The sequence below is a fragment of the Euphorbia lathyris genome, chromosome 6 (assembly GCF_963576675.1).
Source record: "Euphorbia lathyris chromosome 6, ddEupLath1.1, whole genome shotgun sequence".
NCBI lineage: Eukaryota > Viridiplantae > Streptophyta > Magnoliopsida > Malpighiales > Euphorbiaceae > Euphorbia > Euphorbia lathyris.
In genome coordinates, this window is record NC_088915.1 from 90,390,919 (window position 1) to 90,418,671 (window position 27,753).

General features: G+C 33.9%; 1 protein-coding gene across 1 annotated transcript; it reads right to left on the reverse strand.

The window, feature by feature from the left end:
* Positions 1-1,569: 1,569 nt before the first annotated feature.
* Positions 1,570-10,551, reverse strand: LOC136233517 (terpene synthase 6, chloroplastic-like). The gene is made up of 10 exons (XM_066023193.1): positions 9,640-10,551; positions 7,883-8,003; positions 6,547-6,644; positions 5,419-5,624; positions 5,162-5,271; positions 4,512-4,610; positions 4,194-4,409; positions 3,641-3,782; positions 3,323-3,568; positions 1,570-2,228 (listed from the first exon to the last, which is right to left on the reverse strand). The coding sequence occupies exons 1-10, from the start codon at positions 10,463-10,465 to the stop codon at positions 1,920-1,922; spliced, it is 2,373 nt and encodes a 790-aa protein (XP_065879265.1). The 5' UTR covers positions 10,466-10,551; the 3' UTR covers positions 1,570-1,919.
* Between the last annotated feature and the right edge of the window lie 17,202 nt (positions 10,552-27,753).

The window sequence follows — 27,753 nt, forward strand, 5'->3', positions numbered from 1 at the left end:
TCATCCTTCGGTCATTTGAACTGTCTCTATTATGGATGGTTTTGACTCCTTGTTTTTTTATAAATTGAGGTTCGGAGTGGTTAATTAACTCATTGAGCTTATATTTAATTACAAAATCTAATTTGATTAATATATGATAGGCAATAAATTTTCCTGAGTATATATATATATATGAACTAGAGAAAGCTTTAACGGAAAAATAATAATAATGTCTAAGAATTAGAGCATCCACAATGGTTGGGTAATAACCACTGTGACTTAAGAAGAATAAGTAACAAGGTTTAGTAACAGTCCATCAGAAGAAAAGAGTTTTTTAAAATTTTGTGGAATAAAAATAAAATTATTAATTATAAATAGATGTCAAAACTGTAATTTGCTGCGTATTGAATAACATATTTACCAACTCTAGCAACATAAAAAAAGCAACCACAAATGGCTCTATAAGCGCCAGATATGGAGCGTGTAATCCACGCGCCAAATCTAGCGCCTATAGAGCCATGTGTGGCTGCCACACCTTGTGTTTTTGGATTTTTGGGATATTATATTTCTTTGTTACTACAATCTGTAACGAAAAAAATATAATTATAATTGTTGTACTGGTTTGTTATAACAAAAAAAAAAATCCTCTCATTAGAGTTGGTCTTATACATCTATCGTCTTAGCAAAGCTCAATTCAACTGCCAATGTGATTATGCTTACATTTTAAGTGCGATTTAGTTCATAAAATAGATTAGGAATAGAGCAGATATTCCTTGAAAATTCTCATGAGAAATAATTATTCTGTAAAATAGAAAAGAAATTCTAAAATAAATAGAGAAATAGAAATTATTAATTATCATTTGATTCATTATTTTTTAATGAAATATATATTTCACAATTGAAGGAATATAGATTTATAATTTAAGTAGAATTATCTATTATCTATTCCATGTCTAATGTTGTTTTTACGAACTTAGCCTTTCATTTTCCATATGCGTTGTTTGAGTTAAAAAGACTAAATACATTTTTACTATTTTTCTATTTTCCACGTATTGATTTCATTTTTCGCATTTTTACTGTATTTTTTTTTTTGTATTTTTCATGTTATTTGCATTTTGACCGTTTTTCACATTTTTCCCTTTTCGCTTTTTTTACCGTTTTTCATATTCTCTATTTTCCGCACTTTTAGTGTTTTGAATATTTTTTATGTTTTTCATGTTTTTCCGTTTTTTATTTTTCACATTTTTTTATTGATTTTTTTTTTATCATTTTTCATGTTTTTATTGTTGTTACCTTTTTCATGTGTTTTTTTTCTTTTTCTCGCTTTTACCCTTTCTGTTTTGCAATTTTCATGGGTTTTTTTGTGAGTTTATTGCATTTTCTTAAATAATATATATTAAATATTAGAATAAGTAATATTAATAATTAAAATTTTAAAATCAATACAAAATTATATTCGAGGGTTGTCTTTTAAACTACAAAACTAATTATTTTATATTGCAGGAGAATCCACCCTTTTGTGCTTGTTTCTCTCTACCTTTAGTGAAGTTGAAAAGTAATTTCCATATATATATATTTGCGACTTTGTAATAGTTAAACTGCAATTCTTTTTATTGTTTAAAACTTCAAATAAATTGATCATTGATCAATCTTTACATATCAGTATCATAAAGGGTTTTCAAGTAATTAAACATCAAAATAAGAAAGACAAATGAAAAAAATTGGTTATGTGTATTTTGATAACAAGATAGTAAGTAGCTGAGTACGTTTGAGTTGAATTAATAAATGAGATCAATGATCAATAAGTTGGGAAGATGATCAGTTGATCGATAATGGCGTCAACTGCACTAACCATCTTACTCGGAGAAGAGTAGACATCTTTAGTCATGAAGAAAATATGAGAGTCTTTGCAACTTCTTGGTATCAAATGAGATCACTGATCAATAAGTCGGGAAAATAATTGGTTGATCGATAATGGCGTCAACTGCACTGACCATCTTGCTCGGAGAAGAGTAGGCATCATCAGTCATGTAGAAAAGATGCAATACTTTGCTCATTGTCCAAAACAAGTCTTTACAACTTCTTGGTATCAAACTATCCTTTTTATCTATTACCATTCTCAGCAACTCTCTTCTATGACTCTCTATAAGTCTCGATACATGTACTTGTGCCTCTTCTTCAGTCGTCGATCCTCGACTAAGTGCTACTTGTAATGACACACTGTTTAGTTTTCCTTGTGCGCCTTCTCTCTGCACATCCACAATAAACACATTGTTAGATTTTTATTGGTTAAGTCTTGTGAACTGAGATTATAATAGAATTTCTTTGTTTTACGTATTTTAATGGATACTTGATCATTTGTGAGTATCTCAATCATATAAGAATATAATTGTAATATAATGTAAATACAAAGGGTATTTTAGTCTTTATTTTGTTAAGAATTTGTTGTACATATGTTAGGTAGTTAGACAATTTTAGGTTGGGATACCATTGACCGATCCAAAAGATTTTTGTCATGCTTATTTACTTGACTAATGGCAGACTGGATATCACGTATTCAGTGAATGCTTTGAGTTAATTTTTGGCAAAACCTACTAACGTTCACTTATAAGCAGCCATAAGGGTTTTATTGTATATCAAATGACATCCAGGTAAAGGATTATTATACTATTCCAAATCTGAATTGGCTTTAAAAGCTTTCTCAGATGCTGATTGGGCAACATATGTTGATAGTATAAGGTTTATTACTAGTTTTTGTGTCTTTTTAGGATAATAACTAGTGTCATGGAAAATCAAGAAACAAGAGCAACACTTTCAAGATCTTCCATGGAAGTTGAGTACATGTCTATGGCTTCTTAAATTCAATGGCTCTTATACATCTGACAATCATTATCGATCAATCATAGGCAACATATTCCTTTGTTATATGACAACAAATCGACCATTTATCTTACCAACAACTCTACATGTCATGAAAGGAGCAAACACATAAAGTTAGATTGTCATTTTATTAGAGAAAATTTCAAAGCATGACTAATTCATTCGCTAGAAGTCTCAATAACAAATCAGTTAGCTGATATTCTTACTAAAACTCTTCCAACAAAAACTTTTCAATAATTTATTAGCAATTTTGGAGTTTTAACTATATGTAGCCTGAAGGGAGGTAATAAGAATATAATCGTGACATAGTTTAAATGCAAAGGGTATTCTAATCTTTAGGCTATTATGGATCCATTGTATATATGTTAGGTATCTAGAAAATTTTAGATAACTTTTTCATCTTCTCTTTCTACATAAGTTCAGTGAACCAGGATTATAATAGAATTGATGATGATTTACATACCTTAACAGACACTTGATCATTTGTGAGTCTCCCGATCATACTCATGTGCATGAATAGGTTATTGTATTCTTGAGTTTGTACAAATTTTTCCGACAACTGATGCCCCATGAAGTAAAGTGGGATTTGAACCACCGGTCCCAACGCGAACGAGACGTATCCGTTTGTTAAATATTCATACATGGTTGGAATTGTTTTGTTTTCTGCCCATTCTGCCTCCATCAACATACTCCTCAACAATGTGATCCACTGTTCATCAATGTTATTTGTTCAACATTTTAGCTCGTAGTAATATTTAATTTAAAAATAAAAATGACTTACAATATCAATTAAGTGACTTTTGACGCATCTCCCTTGTTGTATTTGAGCTTTGGCTGCAGTTTCATTGATTGTGCCATAGATTGCATTGAAGAGTATTTCAACGTCTTTGGACTTGAATCCAACAGTTGAGTGATCGTCCCATCTGCATATATAGTCAATATTTGTTTCAAAAGTTAAAAAAAAATTACGAACTAATTTATTAAAAGAGACAAAAACTACTAATCATATATTAAGGAATTTGAAACAATATGATGATTTCCAAATGTGTTTATTGCTTATAGCATATTATTTACATATGCAGAAATGAGATTTTCAAAATTAAAATTATTTAAATCATATTTCTGATAAATCATGTCATAAAAAAAAGATTAAATATATTAACTTTATTATCTATTAAACATGATTTACTTCAAGATATTGATTATAAGAATCTAATTAGTGATTTTGATTCAAAAATGAAAGAAAAACTATTTTTACTTGATTTTCTATAATTAATCCTAAAAAATATTGTATTTTTCATTTATTGATTGAGCACTTTTCTAATTATATATACCTCTCAACCAAATCTATTAGATTTAGTAGTTCTTCCATGGAACCAGCAAAGTCAAAGAAATCATCAACAACTGTGGTGAGAACTGAATTTTGAGCCCAGGCGGCTCGAGCGTCTGTCAGATGAGGTTGGAAAATATCAGAGGCAATGGCGAAATACGCATATCGAATCTTCTGTCTCGCAAATTTCAAACTGTTTATCTCGTATTTTTTCACCCATCTGCATTTTCGATATAGAAAATAATAATATCAATAATCAAAATTATTTATTCTATGAGATTATTTACATTTTATGCCAAATAAGAGATTAAAGATTAAGTACCCCTCTAACTGCTCAAGTTCTTTTTGATGTATGGCTTGAACAAAATTGAAATCTTTAGATGAATATGCCACAAGATCTTTGTTATCAATGCCCAAAAACCTACAAAACAACAAGGTTTAGTATGTTGTTTTAACTATTTGAATTCAAGCTCTGGCGGAGTATTATTTCACGCTGATTGTCCGGTTAAAAATAATGTTCGTAATAGTGCTCCGTAAACTAGGGTGAAATCGGACAAAGATTATATGATTTTAAATTTACAAAGAAGTCGGATAAAGATTATTTGACTTCTTCACATAACATGTAACCAGAGCAATAATTCTCGGGTTACAGTTTTGTCCGACTTCGTTGTTGGAAGTCGTTCCAAAAGCAGCACGATTCTCTGTGCTTCTTTTGCTGGGACAAAACCGTAACTTGAGCATTATTGTTCGAGTTACGTACGATGTGAAAAAGTCGGACAATCTTTATCTAATTTATTTGCAATTTTAGAATCGAATATCTTTATTCGATTTTACCCTAATTTACAAAGCACTATTACAAGCATTATTTCTATCTGGACAATCAACGTGAATTAATGCTCTAATGAAGCATCATTGAGCGCATTTATTCTAACTATTTAATAATAATCTATTAATGGAAAAATCAAATTTAACCTATAAGATGCTTTATGGGGTTGATTATTATCAATGTTGTAATTGTCAATGTAGTTTTTGCTCTCAATTCGTTCCAAGCTTGCATACGGATGTTTGAGGGCATAATCCACCTGAAATGGAAACAGACACAAGGAATGTTATTTTTAAAATACAATGTTCATAAAATAGCATTCAAACGAAAATAGACATGGACAGAAAACAAACACGGACACAAACATGAAACGAGGAACGCTATTAATGAGAAGTTTTGTAATTACCTCTGCTTGGAGACTCGGTTCTTGAATTGACCCGTTTGACAATGCCTGGTGAAGATGAGAAGCTGTCCATTGTTGAATTCTATCAAGAATATGTTCAATTTGGAAGATTGAAGTCTGTGAAGCTTTGTATAACTCAAGAATAGACTTGGTGTCGTTATTGTACGAATGCAACAAATGTTCTTTGCTGTCATAATCACTTAATACATCTACAGGAGTTTTAAAAAATAAAATAAATCATTCAAGCCATATTATATTCGAATAAATGCTCAGAATAATGCTTCGTTAGAGCATTATTTCACGTTGATTGTGCTATTAGAAACAATGCTCATGATAATGTTCTGTAAACTAGTGTGAAATCGGATAAATATTATCCAATTTACAAAATTGCAAAGAAGTCAAACAAAAATTGTCCAACTTTTCATATCTTACTTAACCCGATCAATAGTGCTCGTGCTACTGTTTTGTGCGATATCTAACAAGTAAGTCGGACAAAGAAGTCTGACTTCTTGTTGCCCGGTTAAACACAATTGCACATGTCGTTCTTTGCTAATTATGGCAAAGTCGGACGGTTTTCATCTGATTTCATAATTGTAAAGAAATTGACCGAAAATTTTCTGATTTCTTCACCACCTACATAACTCGAGCAACAAAGCTTGGGTCACGTTTTTGTCGTTCTTTCCACAAGGAAATCGGACAATCTTTGTTTGATTTCTCATTACTACGGAAAAAGATTGTCCAACTTCCTTATTGGAAGTCATTTCAAAAGCAGCATGGTTCTCTATGTTGCTTTTAGGTGGGAGTTCTTCCCACAAGGAGGTCGGACAATCTTTGTTCGACTCCCTTGGAAGTCGAATAAAGAATGTTTGACTTCCTTGTGGGAAGAACGATAAAAACGTGACCCGAGCATTGTTACTCGGGTTATGTAGGTGGTGAAGAAATTGGACGATTTTCGTTCAATTTCTTTACAATTCAGAAATCGGATGAAAATCGTCCGACTTCGTTGTGATTAGCGGAGCACTACACATGAAATTATGTTTAACCGAACAACTAAAATAGCATTTATTCCATATATTCCACATGAAATAGAAAAGAAATTTCTTAAATCTCGTAGAGTTTTAAAAAATAAACCTGAAGAAACTTGATAACCATTTAGTCGAAGGAGACGAAAAGTCATGGCACAACATGCAGTATTCAAAAATATTTCGTCACTTCCCTGAATCCAAGACCTGTTCATCAAAACACAATATAAATGAGAAATTAGATTCCAAATGCTCTGTATGAAAAAATAATTGTGCATGTTATTTTGAAAAATTCTATTAACATTCCAACGTGCTTAAAATGTGGTGATTCTTTGAAAAGTACTTATCAGTTTTCTGAATTTCTTAATTTTATCAAAAAATTTATTTACACGGCCACGTTGATTTTAAGAGGTTAATAGATTATTTTAAATAAATTTATAGAATAAATTAAATATTTTAAAAATATAGGACCAATTGACTTTTTTGAATAAATATAGGAGTTAAGGATATATTAAGCCTACATAATGAAATTATGCTTAATACACCTTTGTAATTGTCTACAAGTAGTGAGACAAAACAAAAGTCAACTTCCTGTTTACTTTGAAATTCTTTTTGTTAACCGTCAAATTGCAAAAATAACCAATTAACCTTTGAAACATATTTGTTAGTCGCTTGAAGTTTTTGTTAAGAGTAATTAATTTATTAGTTTTTATATTTTGATAAAACACACTGTTTAGTCCCTGTATTTTTAAAAACACATAGTAAGGTCTCTAACCTTTTTCTCAGTGAACTGTTTAGTCCTTCTATCTGTTTGTTAGATTTTTTACCGTTTATGACTTCGGAAATGACTAAATTACCCTTTACTATTTACCTTCAAACTTTTAAAGAGGAAATCCAATTTAGAAGAATAAGCTATTTGTATGGAGAACAAGAAAAAGAAAAGACCTGCTTACGAATTTGAACGATTAAGAAGTAAATTAAGAAGAAGAACACTCAAAATTGATTTCAGATGCATTAGAGTTTAAAGGAAAGGAAAAGAAGAACGCAAATCCAAATTGACTAACAAAATCTTCATGAGAGTCTAACGGCAGAGATTAAACAGTTCACCGAGAAAAACATTAGTGATTAAACAGTTTATCGAGAAAAATGTTAGAAACTTTATCATGTGTTTTTTAAAATACAGAAACTAAACAGTGTGTTTTGTCAAAATATAGAGACTAATAAATTAACTACCCTTTTATTAAAGAGGTTTATTGTCTCCTAAACTTCTTTAAAGTGTATAAATTTCAATTTTTCTAAAATTTCTCATTACCTGACCATATAGATATGAATTTTAAGCGATTAATAGGTCACTTTAATAAAAGTATAAGGGAACAATTAATTTTTTAGACAAATATAAAGGACTAGAAATGTATTAAGCCATGAAATTAAGATGATATATTTACCTATATACATCATCTAAAACGGTGTCGCTTTCTTCCTTGAAGTGCCTATCAATTCCAAGTTTTTTCAAGTTGTCAAGCATAGACACCCGACTGTAGATATCCATTGGATACAGGGATGGAACTGAAAAGAAACAAAAAAAATGAAAAAAAATCAACAAAGACGTAAAGTTGTACATAGTAAATAAATAAACCTTACGTGTATGCTTGTGATTTTTATGTAATCAGAAGACGTTTGAGATTTAGTGGCGAATCCAGAATTTAAAAGAGGGTAAAATTCTACGTAAAAAAATTTTAGACAAAAAATGTAAAATTATTCAATTTTTTATGACAAAAAATATAAAATTGTTCAATTTTTGGTGACAAAAAATGTAAAATCGTTCAATTGTTATGCATTATTTTCATGATTTTTCTTTATAAAAAACGTAAATTATAATGTTTCCGACTCGTAATCATCCATTTCCGGGATTCTCGGGTTGTTACGCATCAAATATCCCTAACGTTTTGGTTCAGGTGCAATTTTAACCTTAACATCTAAAATGGTGCAATTTTACCCCTAACGTTTGTAGCCAAAAGCAATTTTATCCCTAACGTTGATAAATTGGATCAATTTCAGACACTATTATAAAATACAGTCATTTTTTCTTTATTTTGCACTAATTGCATATCAATTTTGTAATTTTGCACCAATTTTACCCCTAACGTTGATAAATTGGATAAATTTCAGACATTATTATTCACGACCGAGAAGACAGTTTGATGAATTATTTCTCAAATTGACCCAATTTATCAACGTTAGGGTAAAATTGCATTTGGCTTCCAACATTAGGGATAAAATTGTACCATTTTAGACGTTAGGGATAAAATTGCTCCTGATCCAAAACATTAGGGATATTTTTGCATTTTAATCCTTATTTTTGGACTAAATTTTTTTATTTTTTTTAATTGGGGTGGGGGGAGGGGGTGGAATGCCCCTTTGACCCCCTTTCATTTCTGAAGTTGTTAACGGTCATTTTTACGGTATCAATCTAAAAAATGCTCATTTTTAACAAAACAATTATCGTAGTTATCTTTTGGTCGTTAACAAAAAACCTTAAGCATACATTTAATAATTCGTGTAATCACATGTTTTGTTTAAGGATTATAGCCATATTTGGATATTGTGGTACCTAAAATCTTATCTTTTTACCTCTATGATATCATTTGCTAACATTTGCCCGTAAGATATTCCTATATGTGACATTTAACCAATTTTTTTTACGAAAAATTAACTGATTTGTTAATTTTTACCACATGATATAAATTTTGACACGTGACATGTATACATGACAAATGTTTTTTTTTTCTTCATATAGACTTAATACGTGGATAATTAAGGAATCAATTTTTTTCTTATTTATCCGCATATTAAAAATAAGAAAAAAAGTTTTTAGTAAGGAATCAATTGTTTTTAGTACTTTAAAAAGTTTACCCATTTCTGCATTGAAAATAAATCACGTGCTGTATCGAAAAAATAAAAGGAAAATGGAAAATTAATTGAGAAATACGTGGGATCTCTATGGAGTCGTATCAGAACACTAACGGGATCCTCACGGGGCAGGAATATCTATCCCGTTCATGTCCCCTTTCCACTAGCGGCCGCCAAAACAATCCCCATTCCAATTGGGGATTCCACGTTCTTGTCGGGACAAATCCCGACAGGGACGGGAATCCCTGTCCCGTTTAAATAAGTAAAGACCATTGAAAAAAATATCGCGTACCTGCAGAATCGAATTTTTCGACTAACGAATTCAAGTAATCGAAGCATTTTTCATCACGAAGCTGAAGAAAAGCAGCAGCAGTAGTAGAAGGTGAATTAAAAAGAGAACCATTACTTCTCTGATACTTAATAATCTCATTCCAATGATGTTCATAAGATCCTCCAATCAATCCTTCCGCAACACAAGCAACGTCTTTTAAATTGTTCGATTGTATCTTCAAATCTCGTTCGCGACACATTTTGCGAACCAAACACGAATCCATAGGGATATTTAACCCCAAATTAACTCCGGCGTACTCAACCATACCAGCAAACACGATATCAAACCCGAACGGAGAATTCTGATGGTGATCAGCGACAGCCCAGAGGTTATTAGCGATGAAATCTAGACCTTTATCGACGAGTTGTGGAGCCGTACTCCAAGTTTTAAGAGCAAGGATTGCAGCTAATGTTGAAGTAAGTGACTCTTTGATTAGTAACGGATGCGTTGGATTAAACGCCCATGATCCGTCCGGATGTTGATTCTCTAAAAGCCAGTTTAGAGATTTCGGGAATTGAGGAACAACGTCGTTTGTTTTCGACGGTATCATTGCGACCCAGGCCGTGTCGTATGATGAAATTGGTAGCGGTAGCGGGAGTTCCACGTTTAACGCCTCTTTCAATCGTGTTGTGATTGGGTTTTTTTCTGCTATAGATATAGTGTTTGGTTTATTGTACTGCCGAGCAGACAGGCCCGTGCTGCTGCGGCTGCCGCTAACCGACAGGCCCGGGCTGCTGCTGCTGCATTCTTTGGCGATATTGGGAGGGGTTGAGCAGGACAGCAACATTTTTTTGGGGGGAATTTTGATTTGGGGGAAAGAAAGAGAGAGAAGATAAAAAAAACTTAGTGTTATGTAATTAATGGTGTGACATTAATATATATATGGGCACTTCGTGTATATATATATATATATATATAGTATTAAAACTATATAATAAAAAAATGAAGTGTCATATGGCTGCTAAAGTTCAAGTCCGACTGACAGTCATGGCTGCCTGCGCATTTTATTAATATATTTAAAGAGGTTTGATGGGATGAAATTACGAGGAACTTTATTTTTTGTTTTTTAATATGAAAATGTCTAGATTCCTTGCATACGAAAACAACTAAGTACAATAAAAAACGGAAAGGATATAAAATCTACAATAGAACGAAACGACTATAAAAAAACATAAATAGTCATTAAATGTATAAAACACATAAAAAAAACAATAACATGTGTACTTAATTGAAATTTAAAATTCACACAAAAACAATTGCAATCAAATCTTCATCATTTAGGCCCTTCTGAATATTCAGATCTGAGTCATTTATTTTGTTGCAATCACGTAGATATATTGATCCACGTATAAAATAAATCGCTTCCGCTTTTACTGAATAGCATAATAATAGAGAGCAGATACAATTCAAATGAATACAGGAGTTTTTATATTAAGCACCGGGTCTTTCATGTCACTCGAAGGACCCTCAATTCACAGTTGGACACATGTATTCTGATCCCACGTAATAATTAAAATAGTGGGGCCCTCTTATAATATACGTAGGTCCATGTTACACGTGTCAAAATATGTATGGAAGGTCTTCCATTCGACATGGAAAACCGAGTGCTTCTAATAATTTGCCCGAATACAGAGATCCAATAAACTATATAAACATTGACTAAAAAGAAAATACAGTAAATGTAACCTGGTGAGAGGAGGATGAAGAAACTTCCTTCTTCCTCCTCAAAGTAGATCCACAAAAGAGATAAAAGCTTGAACACCTTCACAGAAAAACGTAACATAATTATCTAAATAATCACTCAACTTCAATTAATGTTTTAATAAAATGATTGTTGACGACCTTAAAATCCAAAAAATCCAAAAATTGGTGATAATAATCACTCAAATTACCCCTAGTTATATACATAAAAAAATTTATCTTTTAATTTTAAATTTAATCTAATTAATTTTAATGAAGTTTTTGAACTACATATACACCGAAATTAATATACTTGAAAAAATATATTATTAATTTTCTTAAATTGTAATTAATTTTTTCTTCATTTTTTTAATATAATATTTTTAAACGAACATTAAGGAATTTTATAATGATAGTCTTACTCCTATTTTAATAATTTTTGAAATATTTTTCATTCATTTTTTTAGTCAATAAATTTTACGTTATTAAATTAAAGTTCTATAAATATATAAAAATTAATAAATCAATTAATTTATATTGGAGATTGTGATTAGGTAGGAAAAAAGAAAAAAATATAAAATAGAAAAAATAGATATTTTATTATTAAAACATAAAGTAAAGGGTAATTTTGGTATTTTAAAATTTATTTAATATAATTTGACCATTGACTCAAGCATAAGGACTAAGGAGTTCACAAAAACAAAAACTGAAGGACTATATAATTATTTTTAAAAACATAGGGACTAAGTAGCGTATTAAGTAAAAGCACAAGCACCTTATAACTATTTACCTTATTATAAAAGACCATACTATTTTAATTATTACATAGTGTCACAATACACGTATCCAAATGCAAATTGGGGATCCTCTGAGTTACATGGAAGACCCGGTGTTTAATATAAGAACTCCCTATTATAAATAGTTTTGATGATTTCGAATCTCTGACCATCCCAAATCTTTATACGTTTATTTTTTAATTACTGTACTCGTCCTATTACCTTAACGAGTATAGTTTTTTCATCCCATATCCGTCCCATTTAATTCACAAGTACCCTTACCCGTTAAGAATCAGTACATAAAACAAAAAATATTATAAATTTAATAAATCATTCATCTAAAATTTGAATAAATTGAACCTTAATCAATAAGAATAAAGTACTTTAATGGTATCACTCAATTGTTGAAGAACACAAGGTCGGGGTTTGAATATCACATCTTGCATCTAAAGGATAATAATATTATTTAATATATAAAATATTTATGACGGATAACAGGTTCCGGATACCTTAGGTGGTATTCTCATATCCATCACGGGTAATGGTTTTGATCTCATACCTGTTTCATACCCTTTTGTGCAGGGTACAGATAGTCCTATTAGGATCAGGTAGTGTCGAATACTAGGGATGGCAATAGGTAGGGTACCCGCGGGTAATGTCAATCCTAAACCCTTAACTTTTTATTTTTTAATTATTCGTACCCATCCCATTACCCTAACGGGTATGCTTTTTGCATCTCATACCCGTCCCATTTAATTCGCAGGTACCCGCGGGTACTCTTACCCGTTAAGAATCAATAAATAAAACAAAAAATATTATAAATTTAACGAAGTATAAATTTAATAAATCATCTATTTAAAAATTGAACAAATTGAACATTAATTAATAAGAATAAATTAGCTCAGTGGTATCACTCAATGATTGAAAAACAAAAAGTTGAGGTTCAAATCTCACGTCTTACATCTAAAAAACAATGATATTTATTAATATATAAAAAATTATGATGGGTAAATGGTACCCTGGGGGGTATTCCCATATCTGTCACATTATCCTAACATGTAATAGTTTTGATCTCATACCCGTCTCATACCCTTTTATACAGGGTACGTGTAGTCTCATTAGGATCGGGTAGTGCCGGATACCCACAGGTACAGTACCTATTGCCATCCTTACCGAATACTCGTAAGTACAATACCTGTTGTCATCCCTAATCCAAACTACTCCTATTAGTATTATGAATAGTTTCAAATCGTATTTTCAATAAATTAAGTTAGAGATGGTTAATTATGGTCTATTTGGTTCAGCTGCTAACCGATAGTTGTTAATTGATGTAGTGAGTTGTTTTCTGCTATTGTTATGGTATTGTTATTATTTTAATTATTATTAGTGTTTTGTAAAATAATAAAATGACCAAGATTCTAATATTAAAGAAGACAGGTTTTATACTTGAGCAAGTAAGAACTTCATTTTAATATATTTTATGAATTATGTAATAATATTCTAAGACACGTGCAATTCAACTTCTACATTTAACCTACTTTCATTTTGCAACCGAGTGATCAATTGATTACATTTTACGAAAGTTTAAAGGATTAACTGAATATTTTATATAAATTGAGGAGGCTATTAAAAGACTTTGAAAATTCGGAACGCAGTCAATTTTTTTTTTGATAAATTCAAGGGGGGCAAATGATGTATCAAGTCTTTATTAATTTTTTTTTATAAAAATAATAATTAATTAATACCATGTGTTCTAATAAAACGGTACAATGTTCCTCTATATTTGACTTTTTGTTTTTTTAAGGTTGGATTTTTTGAAAAAACGTATATAAAAATTTTCAAAATGTGAAAAGAACCATTTAATTATTTGTTTTTCCTTTTTAAATTCAGCTTAATTTATTTCTTTTTTTTTAAATATACTTTATTTCTTTTTAATATATGACATTTTCGATTTTGACTCTCTGTTCTATTTTTCTCAGAATTTACGCACAATGCGTTTTATATTAAAGAGAAAGAAAATTTTCTACTCTATCCGGATGTGATTCGAACCAATGACGTCCCTAGTCATAGGTATAGGTATGACCAGTGGCGAAGCCAGGATTTGAGACTTGGGGGACTAATTTTAGTTACGTAGTTTGTGGTAATTTTTTAAACTCCAGCCCGTCGGGGTTGGAAAATTTCTTTTAGCATCCAACATGATAAAACTGCTTCATTTTGCCCAAAGTGAAAAGCGTGAACATATTTAATTTTCTATATGTTCAATGTTGATTTCCTAAACTAAAACACCTAAATTTTTATAGTTTTTGTGTGTTGAATGTAAAAAAATTAAAACTTCTAAGCCTAAAAAAAGTAGAAATATTTAATGTTTCATAAATCTAACATTAATTTCTTAAAAATTACATTTGGAAAAAAAACTTTAAAAGAGTTGTAGGAAAAAAATCAATTAGGATAAATAAAAGCGAAAAAATGAGACTGGAGAGTGCAAATATCCCACATGTACAGGGAAGGAAACAGAGTCGCTGACCGTCTAGCTAGCCTAGCTGACCAAAATTTTCTTGGCTGTCATATTTTATCTAGATGTCCTCAGGCTGTTAATGATATAATTATCGATGACATAGCGAGCGTCTCTTTCCCAAGAGTATGTAATGTGTAATGGTGTTTTTAGACCGTTTTGGCCTCCTTTTTAATAATAAAATAAATAGAAAGTCAAATTACAAAAAAATGGTCTTTGTCGTTTCTATTTGTCAAGAAAATAGATTGTGGACAATTAGATAAGGTGTTTATGGGGTGGGTAAATTACACTAATGATCACTGAACTTTATACCATTAAATTAAAAGGCTGTTGCATTTTCAACAATTTCTTAATTTGACGTTAAGTTGAAATTTGAGAATAGAGAGTTAAAAATCAGCTCCAAGAGCCTCCTCTTAATGGCTCCTCAAATCATTAAGGCGCGTTTTTTTTACTAAATTGAACTGAACTGAATTCTATATAATCTTTTAAAAATAGCAATAATTAAAATAAAAAATTTATAAAAATAATAATGATTCTAATAATAATAATGAAAAAATAATTATAATTATAATAAGTAATGATAAATTACTAAACTGAATTAAATGCTATTGAACTGAATTGAACTGATTAATACTGAAATTAAATAATAAAGAACATGGCCTAAAAGTCTCTCTATCTTTTATATTAATAGAGAACCCCTCTTCACTTCTTAGTGTCTCTTAATTTATTTTTTTTACTAATACTTTATTATTGAGGAGTCTCTTTCATCTCTATATTGGTAAATATAACCATAATTAATAATTTTAATAATAAAATAATAAATAAAGAGTGAATATGATGAGTATTCTCGGAGATGGTAAATGTCGTTGTAAACAACTTTAATTCTTATAATATTTTCATTTTGAGGTTGTTAACAGTAATTTTGAGGAGGTAATTAAAATTGAGTGGTCACCGGTGTTAAAAATTATAAAGTTTTTAAAAATTGAAGTTCTATTAACTATAATGTTAAAATTGGTAAAGTTCAGTGGTCATAGGTGTAATTTACCCTACACAGTTATGGCCAGTAGCTTAAAATAATACACAGTATTGTTTCTATATAATAAAAAAATAAAATCTCAATTGGCTGCTTAGTTGAAGCGTGACAGTTAAGGCTGCCTTTGGCACTGTGCGGTGACGTTTCAAAGATTAAATAAAAAACAAATTTATATTAATATTTTAAAGAGATTTGATTTGATTTGTTGAAATTATAAATGGAATAAGCAATTAATAAATTATCTTGCACTACCTCTACTATGAATGTGGTATGTTTGGCCATACCCTTGAGGGTTGTCCTAAGAGGAGGAAGGACGTGGAGGAGTTGGTGCAACCTATCATAGGCGAAGCTGAGAAGAGTCAAGGGGAAGTAAGGAGCTTTGGCCCATGGATGCTTGCCAAGAGGCCAGTGAGAAGGAAGCCACGGGTTAATGTTAATGCTAATCATTCACCAGATATCAGTACGAAGATGACTACTCTCCAGATTGCTCCTGAGATCAAGGTCAGACCCCCGGATATTAAGAAGGGGATTGAGACTCGAGTGGACTCAGCTTCGGGTTCCGGGTCAAGGTTCGGTGTTTTGTCTATGGAGGAAGATCAAGACTCGGATCCTTCTGATAAGCAGATTGATTTAAGCATGCCTGGTCTGGAGTCGGTAGAGCATGCCTCTAGTCTGGGTAATTCTATTAATCCTCTCTTTGTCTCTAATGCTTCTGCTAAAGGCAAAGAGATTCCCCAGTCTATCCTGTCAGCTGGGAAGGGTTTGAGTAGGGAGGCGAGTACTCTACATCCTCCTGTTGATGCTCCTATTAGTAAGACTATAGGAGTGAGTAAGTTAAACATGAAGAATCCCAAAGGGAAACCTAAAAAGAACCTTCATGGTTTGAATTCTTTGGATAAAAGGGGTCCTTCTGGGACCGCCTCTAGGCTCTCCGGAGCCCCAAACAAATACCTGATCTAGGGTTTGGGCCTGCGTCTGTAGTCTCCCCCTCTGATGGACTTCTTCGTTTGGAATGTTAGAGGTGCGGCGAGCAAGGCTACCCGCATTCATGTCAATGATCTCATTAAACAGTTTAACCCTTCCTGCTTTGTCCTTCTTGAGACCAAGGTTAGTGGAGCCAAAGCAGATGAGGTGGTTAGAAAGTTTAAGAATTGGAATTGCGTCAGGTCGGAGGCTACTGGCCGGGCAGGGGGGATTTGGCTCTTTTGGAAGCCAGGTCAAGTCAATATTGATATTGTTACTATGGACAGTCAATTCATCCATAGTAAGGTGTGTTACCCGGGTAATAAACCCTTCTTTATTACCTTCGTCTATGCTGATCCTGTTTCGACTAACCGAAGAAGGCTGTGGGAGATCCTTCATTCTTTTAGCTCTAACATGGTGGAGGCGTGGTTGGTTGTCGGGGATTTTAATGAGATTGCCCTCTTGAGTGATCAGAGAGGAGGGGGTAATCATTATGTGAACCGGTGTCTTAATCATAAGCAAAGTATGGATATGTGCGGGCTTTCGGACCTGGGTGCTGCTGGCCACAATTTACCTGGAAAAGGAATAGTGTGTTTGTTAGGTTGGATAAGGTGTACGCTAATGTTGCAGCGATTTATAGGTTTCCTGAGGTCAAGGTACTTAATCTCCCTTTCCGTCACTCAGACCATTGTCCTATCCTCATTAATTTGGTCAAAGGAAATCGGCTGAAAGGTAATAGACCTTTTAGGTATCTAGTGGCTTGGGAGTCTCACCCCGAGTTTAAGGATTTCGTTAAAAGAAATTGGCATCCCCACTCTGATGTTCTCCTCGCTACTGAGGAATTCAGGAGGAATGTGGCTGTTTGGAATAAAAATACTTTTGGTCATATTATCAGGAGGAAGAACAAACTCTTGAGGAGAATGGAAGGTGTTCAGCGTTGCTTGGAGGTTCGTTTTGATCATAGCCTGAAGGGTCACCTAAGAGCTCTTCAGAACGAGTTGGAAGCTGTGCTTAGACAGGAAGAGCTTCTGTGGTTCCAGAAATCTAGGAAGGCTTGGATTCAAGACGGGGACCGGAATACCAGGTTTTTCCACCTCTCAACGATCATTAGGAGACAGCGAAATAGGATCGAGGCTATTAAAGACGCCAGTGGTGAGTGGATTTTTGAGGAGGAGGACATTCGGCGCCTTGCCCTTGATTTCTACAAGGACATGTTCAGAGAGGAAGCTGTGGACCTAGAGAGTGCCCACTCTGGCATTTCCTTTCCTCGTTTGGGGGAGGATGCTATTAATAATGCTTTCCATCCCATTGAGCTTAAAGAGATTGATCTGGCCTTCTCCAGCATCGGTTCCACTAAGGCTCCTGGTATTGATGGTATCCCCGCTAGTTTCTATCATAAACACTGGGACACTGTTAAAGAGGGTATATACAGCTTTGTGTTAGGTGTCTTTGGTGGTTCAAACGATATCAGTTTGGTTAATAAAATCCTCATTGTCTTGATTCCTAAGGTTGCCAAGCCTTCTTCCTTTCTCCAGATGAGACCCATCAGTCTTTGTAATGTCTTGTATAAAGCTATTACTAAGATTGTGGCTAATAGAATCCGGAAGATCCTTCCGGATATTATCAGCCAAAATCAAGGGAGCTTTGTTCCTGGAAGACAATTGATGGATAACGTTGTTATTGCCCAGGAGGTTGTCCATTCTATGAAGATTAAGAAAGGCAAGAAATGGATCGTGGCTCTCAAGCTGGATCTGGAGAAAGCCTATGATAGGTTGAACTGGAGCTTTCTTCTGGATAGTTTAGCCAAAGCTGGTATCCCAGAGAACTGGAGGAATTTGATTGGAAAGTATATCTCCTCTCCTGTTTTCCAGGTTATGATCAATGGGGATATGTCGGATGAGTTCTCTCCATCCAGGGGTATTCGTCAAGGGGATCCTATGAGCCCCTTCCTTTTTGTTATTGCCATGGAAAGATTGTCTCACCTGATCCAAGAGGCGGTGAGCAAAGGGACTCTCCACCCTGTTTCCATCAACAGACATTGCCCCCCTGTAACCCATTTACTCTTTGCTGATGATGTCATGCTTTTTGTGGAGGGTAATGAGGAACAAATTAAGGCTGTGATGGATATCCTCGACTGCTTTTGTGAGGCTTCTGGCCAGAAGATTAACATCCATAAATCCCGTATGCTTTGTTCCAAGAATATGGATAATAGCTTGTGTAGAAGACTGAGTGATATGTCTGACATTCCCCTGACTCAATCGTTTGGGAAATAACTTGGGGTCCCTCTTCATAGTGACAGGGTGACCAAAGCCTCTTTTAAAGACATTTTGGACAAATCTAACGGTTTGTGTGCTAGCTGGAAAGCTAATTCTCTTTCCCTTGCAGGTCGCCTTACTTTAATCCAGTCTATCAACTGCGCTGCTCCAAATCACATCATGCAAGCCTGTAAGCTCCCTGAGCCGGTCCTCAACGATCTTGATAAAATTAATCGGCGTTTTCTGTGGGGAGAGTCTGGGGATGGGAGGAAGATTCACCTGGTCCCTTGGAAGGAAGCCTGCCAGCCTAAGAGCAGGGGGGGTCTTGGTATAAGGAAAACTAAGGACAATAATAAAGTCCTGTTAATGAAGCTTCTTTGGAGAATGTGGCAATCCCCCTCCTCCCTTTGGGTTCGTCTTCTGTGCGGCAAGTATAGGAAAGATAGAATCTTTGGTGGCCCGAAGGAGAGGGTTGTCAGCTGTTCCTTCCTCTGGAAAGGGCTTAGTGCTGTTTTTGCTGAGTTCTGTATGGGGATTGGCTTGGAGGTGGGTAATGGGAGATCCATTAGTTTCTGGTATGACACCTGGATTGGTGACAAACCGTTGATTGAGGTGTGCATCGCCCCTCCGCCGAATGATCTCCTCTCCTGGAGAATTGCTGATGTGGTGGACTCGGAGGGAGACTGGATCTGGTCTAAGTTCGACTCCTTTCTTAGCCTGGAGACCCTCCTTAATATTAGAGGTGTGAAGATTAGTAATCAGGAGGAGGATAAGGACAGACACTGCTGGGCCTTGACTAATAATGGTTCTTATTCTTGCAAATCGGCCTATGAAGCTTTTACCCCTAATAGGGCTGATCCTCCTTTGGAAATTTGGAAGTCCATTTGGGCCCTCAAAGTCCCCTACCGCATTAGGAGTTTCCTATGGCTGGGAGTCAAAGACAGGCTCCTCACGAATGCAGATAGACACAAAAGGCACTTGGCTGTATCTGGTGCCTGTAGCAGATGCAGCGGCCATGTGGAAACCTTGTGCCATGCTTTGAGGGATTGCCCGAATAGTAGAAAGGTTTGGGAAGGGGTCCTTCCTCACCACATCCTTCCTTCCTTTATGGGGTTCTCTGATATTGACTGGTTCTCTGAAGGCGTTAATGGGAATTTGTTGGCCAGTATGGAGCACGGGGCTATTCTCTTCGCTATTATTTGTCACCAAATGTGGAAATGGAGGAATGAAGAGTTATTTGCTGAGAAGACTGTCTTTATTCCTGACCTCCGGTTTTACTTCTCGAAAAAACTCTCTGTTATTACAAAGAGTTTTGAAGGAGAGCCCCTGGTTCACCCCTCCCCGATTAAAGAGGTCCAGTTAGTTGGTTGGAGGAAGCCCAGGGGAGGGGTTGTCAAGTTGAATACGGATGGCTCCTGCCTTAGTAATGGCAGAATTGCTGCTGGTGGAGTTCTTCGGGATGCTGGTGGCGCCTGGCTGGCTGGGTTTACCCATAACTTAGGTACGGGCTCCTCCTTTACTGCAGAGCTCTGGGGGATCTTGTCTGGCATTAAACTCGCCATTCGCATGGGTGTTAAAAGACTTTCGGTGGAGTCTGACAATTTGGAGGCTATCAACAGGATTTCGGATAGACATGCTGTTTGTCTTAAGAGTCAGAATCTCATTAAAGCCATCTTGAGGCTTCGTCCTGCTTTCGATTCTCTTACCTTCTCCCATATTTATAGGGAGCAAAACCGCGTGGCGGATCGCTTGGCAGCTGCTGGGCATGGGGGGATGTTAGGTGTTTCTACCCTTTCCGTTCCTCCTTCTTTTCTGTTACCTTCTCTTCTTGAGGATAGGATTGGGGTCAGTCTTCCTAGACTGATCCCGGGTTAGGTTTTTGTTTGTTTGTTTTTTTTTCTTCCCTTCTTACCAAAAAAAAAATAAATTATCTTGCACCCACTATATTATATTATATATTTATATTAGAACTAATACACAAATAACCCCCTGAACTAGTCTAAATGTTGCAACTCCCCTTCCAACTTTCAATTGTAACAATTTACCCCTCAAACTTGTCCAATTGTAACAACTTACCCCTTAAACTTGTCAAATTATAAAACACAACCCCAATTGAAGAAACACGTGAAATACAAAATCTGTAATGCTCGTGAAGTATGATAATCAGATCTTTGGCGTGATATGAATCTGGGAAAACTTTTTTACGGTTGCTTCAAATACGGGGTAAAAAAAAATTCCCAATTTGGGGTTATGTTTTACAATTGGACAAGTTTAAGGGGTAAGTTGTTACAATTGAAAGTTGAGGGGGGCAGTTGCAACATTTGGACAAGTTCAGGAGGTAATTGTGTATTAGGCCTTTATATTATATTATATGGCATTTAATATAGACCCGGCAAAGCGACACACGATCCGATGACATGACACGAACATGACATGCTTTTTTAGTGTTCGTGTTTAGGGTTTTATGACACGACACGAAAGTTGACACGATACGAAATGACACGTTAATTTTCGTGTCATTTTCGTGTCAACCCAAAAACACGAAACTGACACGGATATTGAAAATTATTGTTATATTCTCTCGTGTTTTTTATATCACTTTATTAATACAGATAATAAAATTATAATAATTAATTGCAAATATTGATTTGAATTTCCTAAATTGTTATAAACACATTACATGACTCTCTAACATGATATTATCGAACTTTTCGATAATTATTGTTAACATACTAATCTAAAAATGATATAAAATGTTTAAAAACGGTACCACATCTTCTTATACTTTTAAGAGTTATTATTAATATATATGCATAACAAAATTACATGTAACCCGAAAACACGACACGAAATCGACACTAACCCGAACAGGTTAATACGACTTTGACACGAAAGTTTTTGGGTTGGGTTTGGGTTTACTCTTTTTTGACACGAACCCGAAATGACACAATACGAACACGAATCGAACACGATAATTGACAGGTATAATTTAATATTCATATATATAGTTCAGGGTAAATTACATATGTGGTGTACAACCTTTACCCCAAATCACACTTTGGTGTAAAACCAAAATTTTATCACACTAAACAGTACATGCTTCAGGTGACCTCCCACTAAAGTGTACAGCCGATTTTTATGACCGGTCAACGCTGGTCAACTATGTCACGTCAGCATTTTTCATTGTAAAATTAGAAAAAGTGGGACGCACTCTTTATGGAATGACTAATATAATCTCATTCCTTATAAAATTACTAAAATACCCTCATCTTCTTCCTTCAACCTCTCTCTCCATTTCTCTCTCTACATCTTCTCTCTCACTCCTCTCTCTCTCCACCATTTATATGCATTTCTTTTAAACTAGTTTCTTCTCTGCCTTCTTTAATGGAATTGATTTGGACTAGAGCTTATTGTTCTTATTGTTATTCCATTGCTGCAATATAAAATTATAAACCTCTCCACCATTTTTATGTTCCCAAATTAAAATGCATTGCAGGTGCTTGCTTTTTTGTTTATGAGAATAATGCTTCTAAATTATGTGGATTCTTAGGACGCAGGGAATTCCAGAAGAAATTGAGTATTTTTGGTTCAATGATGACCTGTGAAACCACAAGAGTAATTTTAGTGATCACATTTGCATAGGAGAAAACTCTGCAAATGGTATTAACCAAAAGAAAAGGCAAAACTTTCAAAACTCTCTCTCTTTCTATATACATATGAACTTCCAAAAAATCAGCTAATGACGATCAAAAATCAAAAAAATCCCCAAACAGAGAACAAAATAAAGGCATAAAAAGCAAAAGCTAAAAGGAATCTAATCTAAGTGAAAATTAAGATGAATGACTAAATTAACAAAATCTAATTAATGAACGAAATTGCAGATGTATGTTAACTAACAGTAAGAAAATCAACTAAAACTGAAAATTAAGAAGAAGAAACATCGGGTTGAGTCGAAGAAGAATGTAAATGGAAGCTTAACTGTTTGATGAAATGATGAGCAGAGAAGAAGAGAGAGAGAAAGAGAGAAGTGAAGAGAACAGAACAGAAGAAAGAAAGCAACCGTAACAAAAACATGTCAAAACAAAAAAAATAAAAAATATAAAAACACATTAAAGTAGAGAGAGGAATGAGAGGGAGGGGTTGAAGGAGGAAGATAAAGTTATTTTAGTAATTTTATAAGGAATGAGGTTATATTAGTCCTTCATAAAGAGAGCGGTCCCACTTTTTCTAATTCTACAATGAAAAATGTTGATGTGGCATAGTTGACCAGCGTTGACCGGTCATAAAAACCGGCTGCACACTTTAGTGGGAGGTCACCTGTAGCTTGTACAGTTTAATGTGACAAAATTTTGGTTGTATACCAAAGTGTGATTTGAGGTAAAGGTTGTACACCACATATATAATTTACCCATATAATTCATTTTAAAAAATAAAAAAATATTCATATATAGTTTATAAAAGAAGCCATCACTAATTATTTTCTGCAACGTGATTCTTGCTATCACTCCAACAAGTCTACCGACTGTTGGAACAATTTTATAAATAAATGTAAGACTTTCTATACATATTTGATGTCGGAGATTAATATAAGATATATGATTGGACCTTAACTATCAGTTCGAATTTTTAGTTCAATCGGTTCCATGACATGGTATCAAAGTCTCTAGGATCAAACGGTCGAGGTTCGAGTCCCGGCAACCTCATTAATTTGTGGAATTAAAAACACAAAGCGGGATGAACATGTGTTGTGCACGCTGCAAGCCCAAAGGGCATTTGCGAGTGGAAGTGTGTCGGAGTTTAATATAAGAGATATATGATTGAGCCTTCGGAGATTAATATAAGATATATGATTGAGCCTTAACTATCAGCTCGAGCTTTTAATTCAATCGGTTCCATGACATTTGACATGTTTTGTCACATCCGTGTCCCTAATTTTAGTTATTATACCCTAATATTAGGTTTTATTATATTTATTTATTGATTAGAGATTTAATAGGGTATTATGGATATAGTTTGGAGGCTAATTTCATGTTTTAAGTGTAAAATTAAATGTTTAGGGTAAGTTTTAAAAGAAGTTAAAGTTTAGAGGGACCAAAAGGGAGATTGTCCCTTATTGGGAACACAAATCTCACAATTCAATATATGAATTTCGTGCATAGTGATCAAGTGCACATTTTATTAGCAAACTCATCTTCATCTTCTCATCTTCTCCATCTTTCTTCTTCAAACACCCAAAATCACCAAGGGTTGATCATACCATGATATCTAGAGATTGCACCGTCGGATCGAGCTGATTTTTTTACAGTAGCTTCTAGACATCCTAATACACATTGTGGTCGGTGTGATTTTGATTTGGAGATTCCTACATGAGGTTCGACCTAGGCATATTAGAGAGGCAGATTTGAGGCTTAATGTGCTTATTCTCTCAATTAGTGCTAAAGTAAGTAATTATCAACTACCCTTTTGAGTTTTTATGTATATATACGTATATACAACTCTATATTTTCTAGAAAATCAAATTTTTGTGGTGATTTTTTACATGCATTTGATTAATTGGAGTTTCTATGGATTAGTTTTTAACATGAGCTTAAAGTTAAGTTCAAGTAATTATATATGTATTTGCATGTCAATTTCAGCCTATAATATATGTTAATGTATATATGATTTGGGTTTTGTTTTGATGAACTTGGTATATTTGATTAATATTTGTGTAAGATTTGATATTTTGAAGAGTAAATGAGTGGTTTTCTATAAGTTTATCTCTTAAAGTTTATTTTAGTTTTAATTAAAATTTGTTAAAGTAGTAATTTTGATGAATTTTTGATTTATTGAAATAAAGTATTTATATATGATGATTTATATGCTTATTTTAAGAGATTGAAGTTAGTGTTGATAAATATATTTTAAATTATTTATTGTTGATTTTAGCTAATAATGATTTATGACTTAATATTCTGAAGAATGAAATTGAAGGAAAGTACTTGAAAATTTTATGATGTTGATTTATATATTTCTGATTTTAATTATATTAAATGAGTAATTGATTTTAAATGATTTTGTATTTTGAGCAATTTTTAGAGAATATTTGAATAATTGTGGCTCTTTTGCGGAAGCCAAATGGTTATGGTTGTGAAAAGAGATTTGAGTATATTATAATTTTATGACATAAGATTTTTAGTATCCATCAAGGGTAATCCGGATAGGTGGTTTAATTAAAGTCCGTATTTAGTGAGAAATACGGCCTGTGTACACAGTTGAAAGACCTATCGGGTATGGCAAAGAAGTGTTGAGTAAGACCACGCGGGTTAGGCAAAATTATGAGATATCTCGATTCTATTATATTGCGGGGATTGATACATACGGGGATTATCTCTCGGATGGATACGGTTTATAAAATATTTAACGATATATGATATGAGGTATTTATTGAGATATAGTTTATGAAGTATCTTATTAAGATACAGTTGATGAAGTATTTATTGAAATACGGTTTATGAAGTATTTATTGATGTACAGTTGATTTCAGTAAATGGTTAATTGCAATTTATTCATTTTATATAATTGAGATTTTAAGCAAATAAATATATATAGCTATTTTGGACATGAGTTTTATATTAATTGTTTTAGTACAGTGATTTATGTTTTGACTATGTGTGGTATTTTGGGAAATGATAGCAATCTTGATATTTTAAATTGCATATTTGGTTAAAGGTACTATTTTGAGTATTTTATCATGGTTTAATCCATAAAAAGGTTCATTTTGAAGAATATGAATTTTAAATGATGCATTTTGAAAATTAAACTATAAATATAGTTATTTTGAGTATAAATACTTTACGTAGTTGATAATTGCTTACTGAGATTTTTGTCTCACCGTTTTAAATGTTTTAATGTTTTTAGGTAAAAGTACATGATCTAGAGAAGATTACCGACTGATTAGGCGAAGATTGAAAGTTATTGCTTATTGTTACAATTATCATTAGAACTTTAGTGTTTCAATTGTAATATAATGGAGTTGGTAAATATATTGAGGTTCTTAAATGACTAATGTAGTAAGGATATTGATTTATTTAGAATATACCTTTATGAGGAATGCCTAGAAAAGTGATATTTATGATATTTAGATAGTTTCGAGACTATTAAGTGTTGATTGTGGTTTTTCTAGTTCGCGCCCGATGCCGATTGGGGTCGTTCCGGATCGGGTGTGACATGTTTAATATGGATCTATAAGAGGTTCTATTATTTCAATTATTATATGGAGTCATAATATAGTATTCAAATGTAAATTAGGGGTTCTTCGAATGACATGGAAAACCCGATGTTTAATATAAAAACTCTCTATTATAAATAGTTTTGATGATTTCGGACTGACCATCCCAATTTTTTATCCGTTTATTTTTTAATTATTGTGCCCGTCCTATACGGGTATAGTTTTTTCATCTCACACCCGTCTCATTTAATTCACAAGTGTCATACCAGTTAAGAATTAATACATAAACAAACAATATTATAAATTTAATAAATCATTCATCTCAAAGTTGAAAAAATTGAACCTTAATCAATAAGAATAAAGTATCTTAATTGTATCACTTAATGGTTGAAGAACAAAATATCAGGGTTTGAATCCTACATCTTACATCTAAAAAATAGTATTATTATTTAATATATAAAAGTGATAACAGTGGGATATTATCATGAGGATCAAAAGAGATATTCGCCTCAAAGTATGCCACGTGGCAAAAGAAAGCAGGCGAATCTCTAAGGATCAGCTCTGGGAGATCCGCTGGCGTATCTCTAAAGGCGGATCTCTCCCTTCTCCTTGATAACGGCTGGCCGCCGGCTCGGCCATAAAGGATCATTAAATGAATCTTTAATTAACTTACCCGCCAGGTTAAGAGTAACTTGAAACCGTCATTAAATGAGCATTAATGGAGACTTTCTGGTTACCTAGGAGTTACGAACTTCTCAACTATATAAAGCTTATTACCCTAAGCTACAAAGGTACTGAGATTCCTGTTCACTCTCTAAGCTTTGTCAATACAGTTATTCTCTATATTCACTACTAACTTTGGCATCGGAGTTTTCCCCATCGAACCCAACGACGCCCCCCACAGGGACGAGCTCCGATCAAGAATTTCTCACTAGTTATCAATTGGTGCGGTGAAGGTGGAATCCTTTATCAAATAAAGGGTTTTTTCGTTCACATTGAAACATCATGACCGATGGAGGACAAAATCCCTCCTCTGGGATTGAATCACCGATAATCACACCATCTAGTGCTGGTCGCACTTACACAACGGCTCCTATAACAAATATTGACAGAAACATGCCCACTGCTTCTTTCATCGATATGTGTGCACTGGATATCGAAGCACGATATGGGCTTGAGATCGGGAATCGCCTTCGAGCATTCATGACTCTTCCTCCTCGTTGGAGCACGGTATCTACGTCAGCTGTTTCATCTTTTCCTCCAATAAATTTTGGCCTGGAACCAGGGGCCCATAGCTCTTCATTCCTTCAGGCTCACAACAGCGATTCTGTAATAACCACCACGGCATCGGGTGGCGAACGACCAATTAACCGGGAGTTATTCCCTGGTGAGGGAAGTTGGAGGAATGATCCGCCCGTATCGGGAGGATTGGAAATTCCAAGGTTTAATCTTGAGGGGCCAACTATACCTAGACGCCCTAGGACAAATTCGTCTCTTGGCGGATTTAAGGAGCCAGTTCGCAAAAAGCATAGAAAGAATAAAGATAATCGAGCAAGGTCTCCTTCGCGCAGGCGAACAAGATCACCACGCCGTGGCAGATCACCTCCCTCTACTGGTCGTAGAAGGAGCAAAAGGCCAGAAAAAAC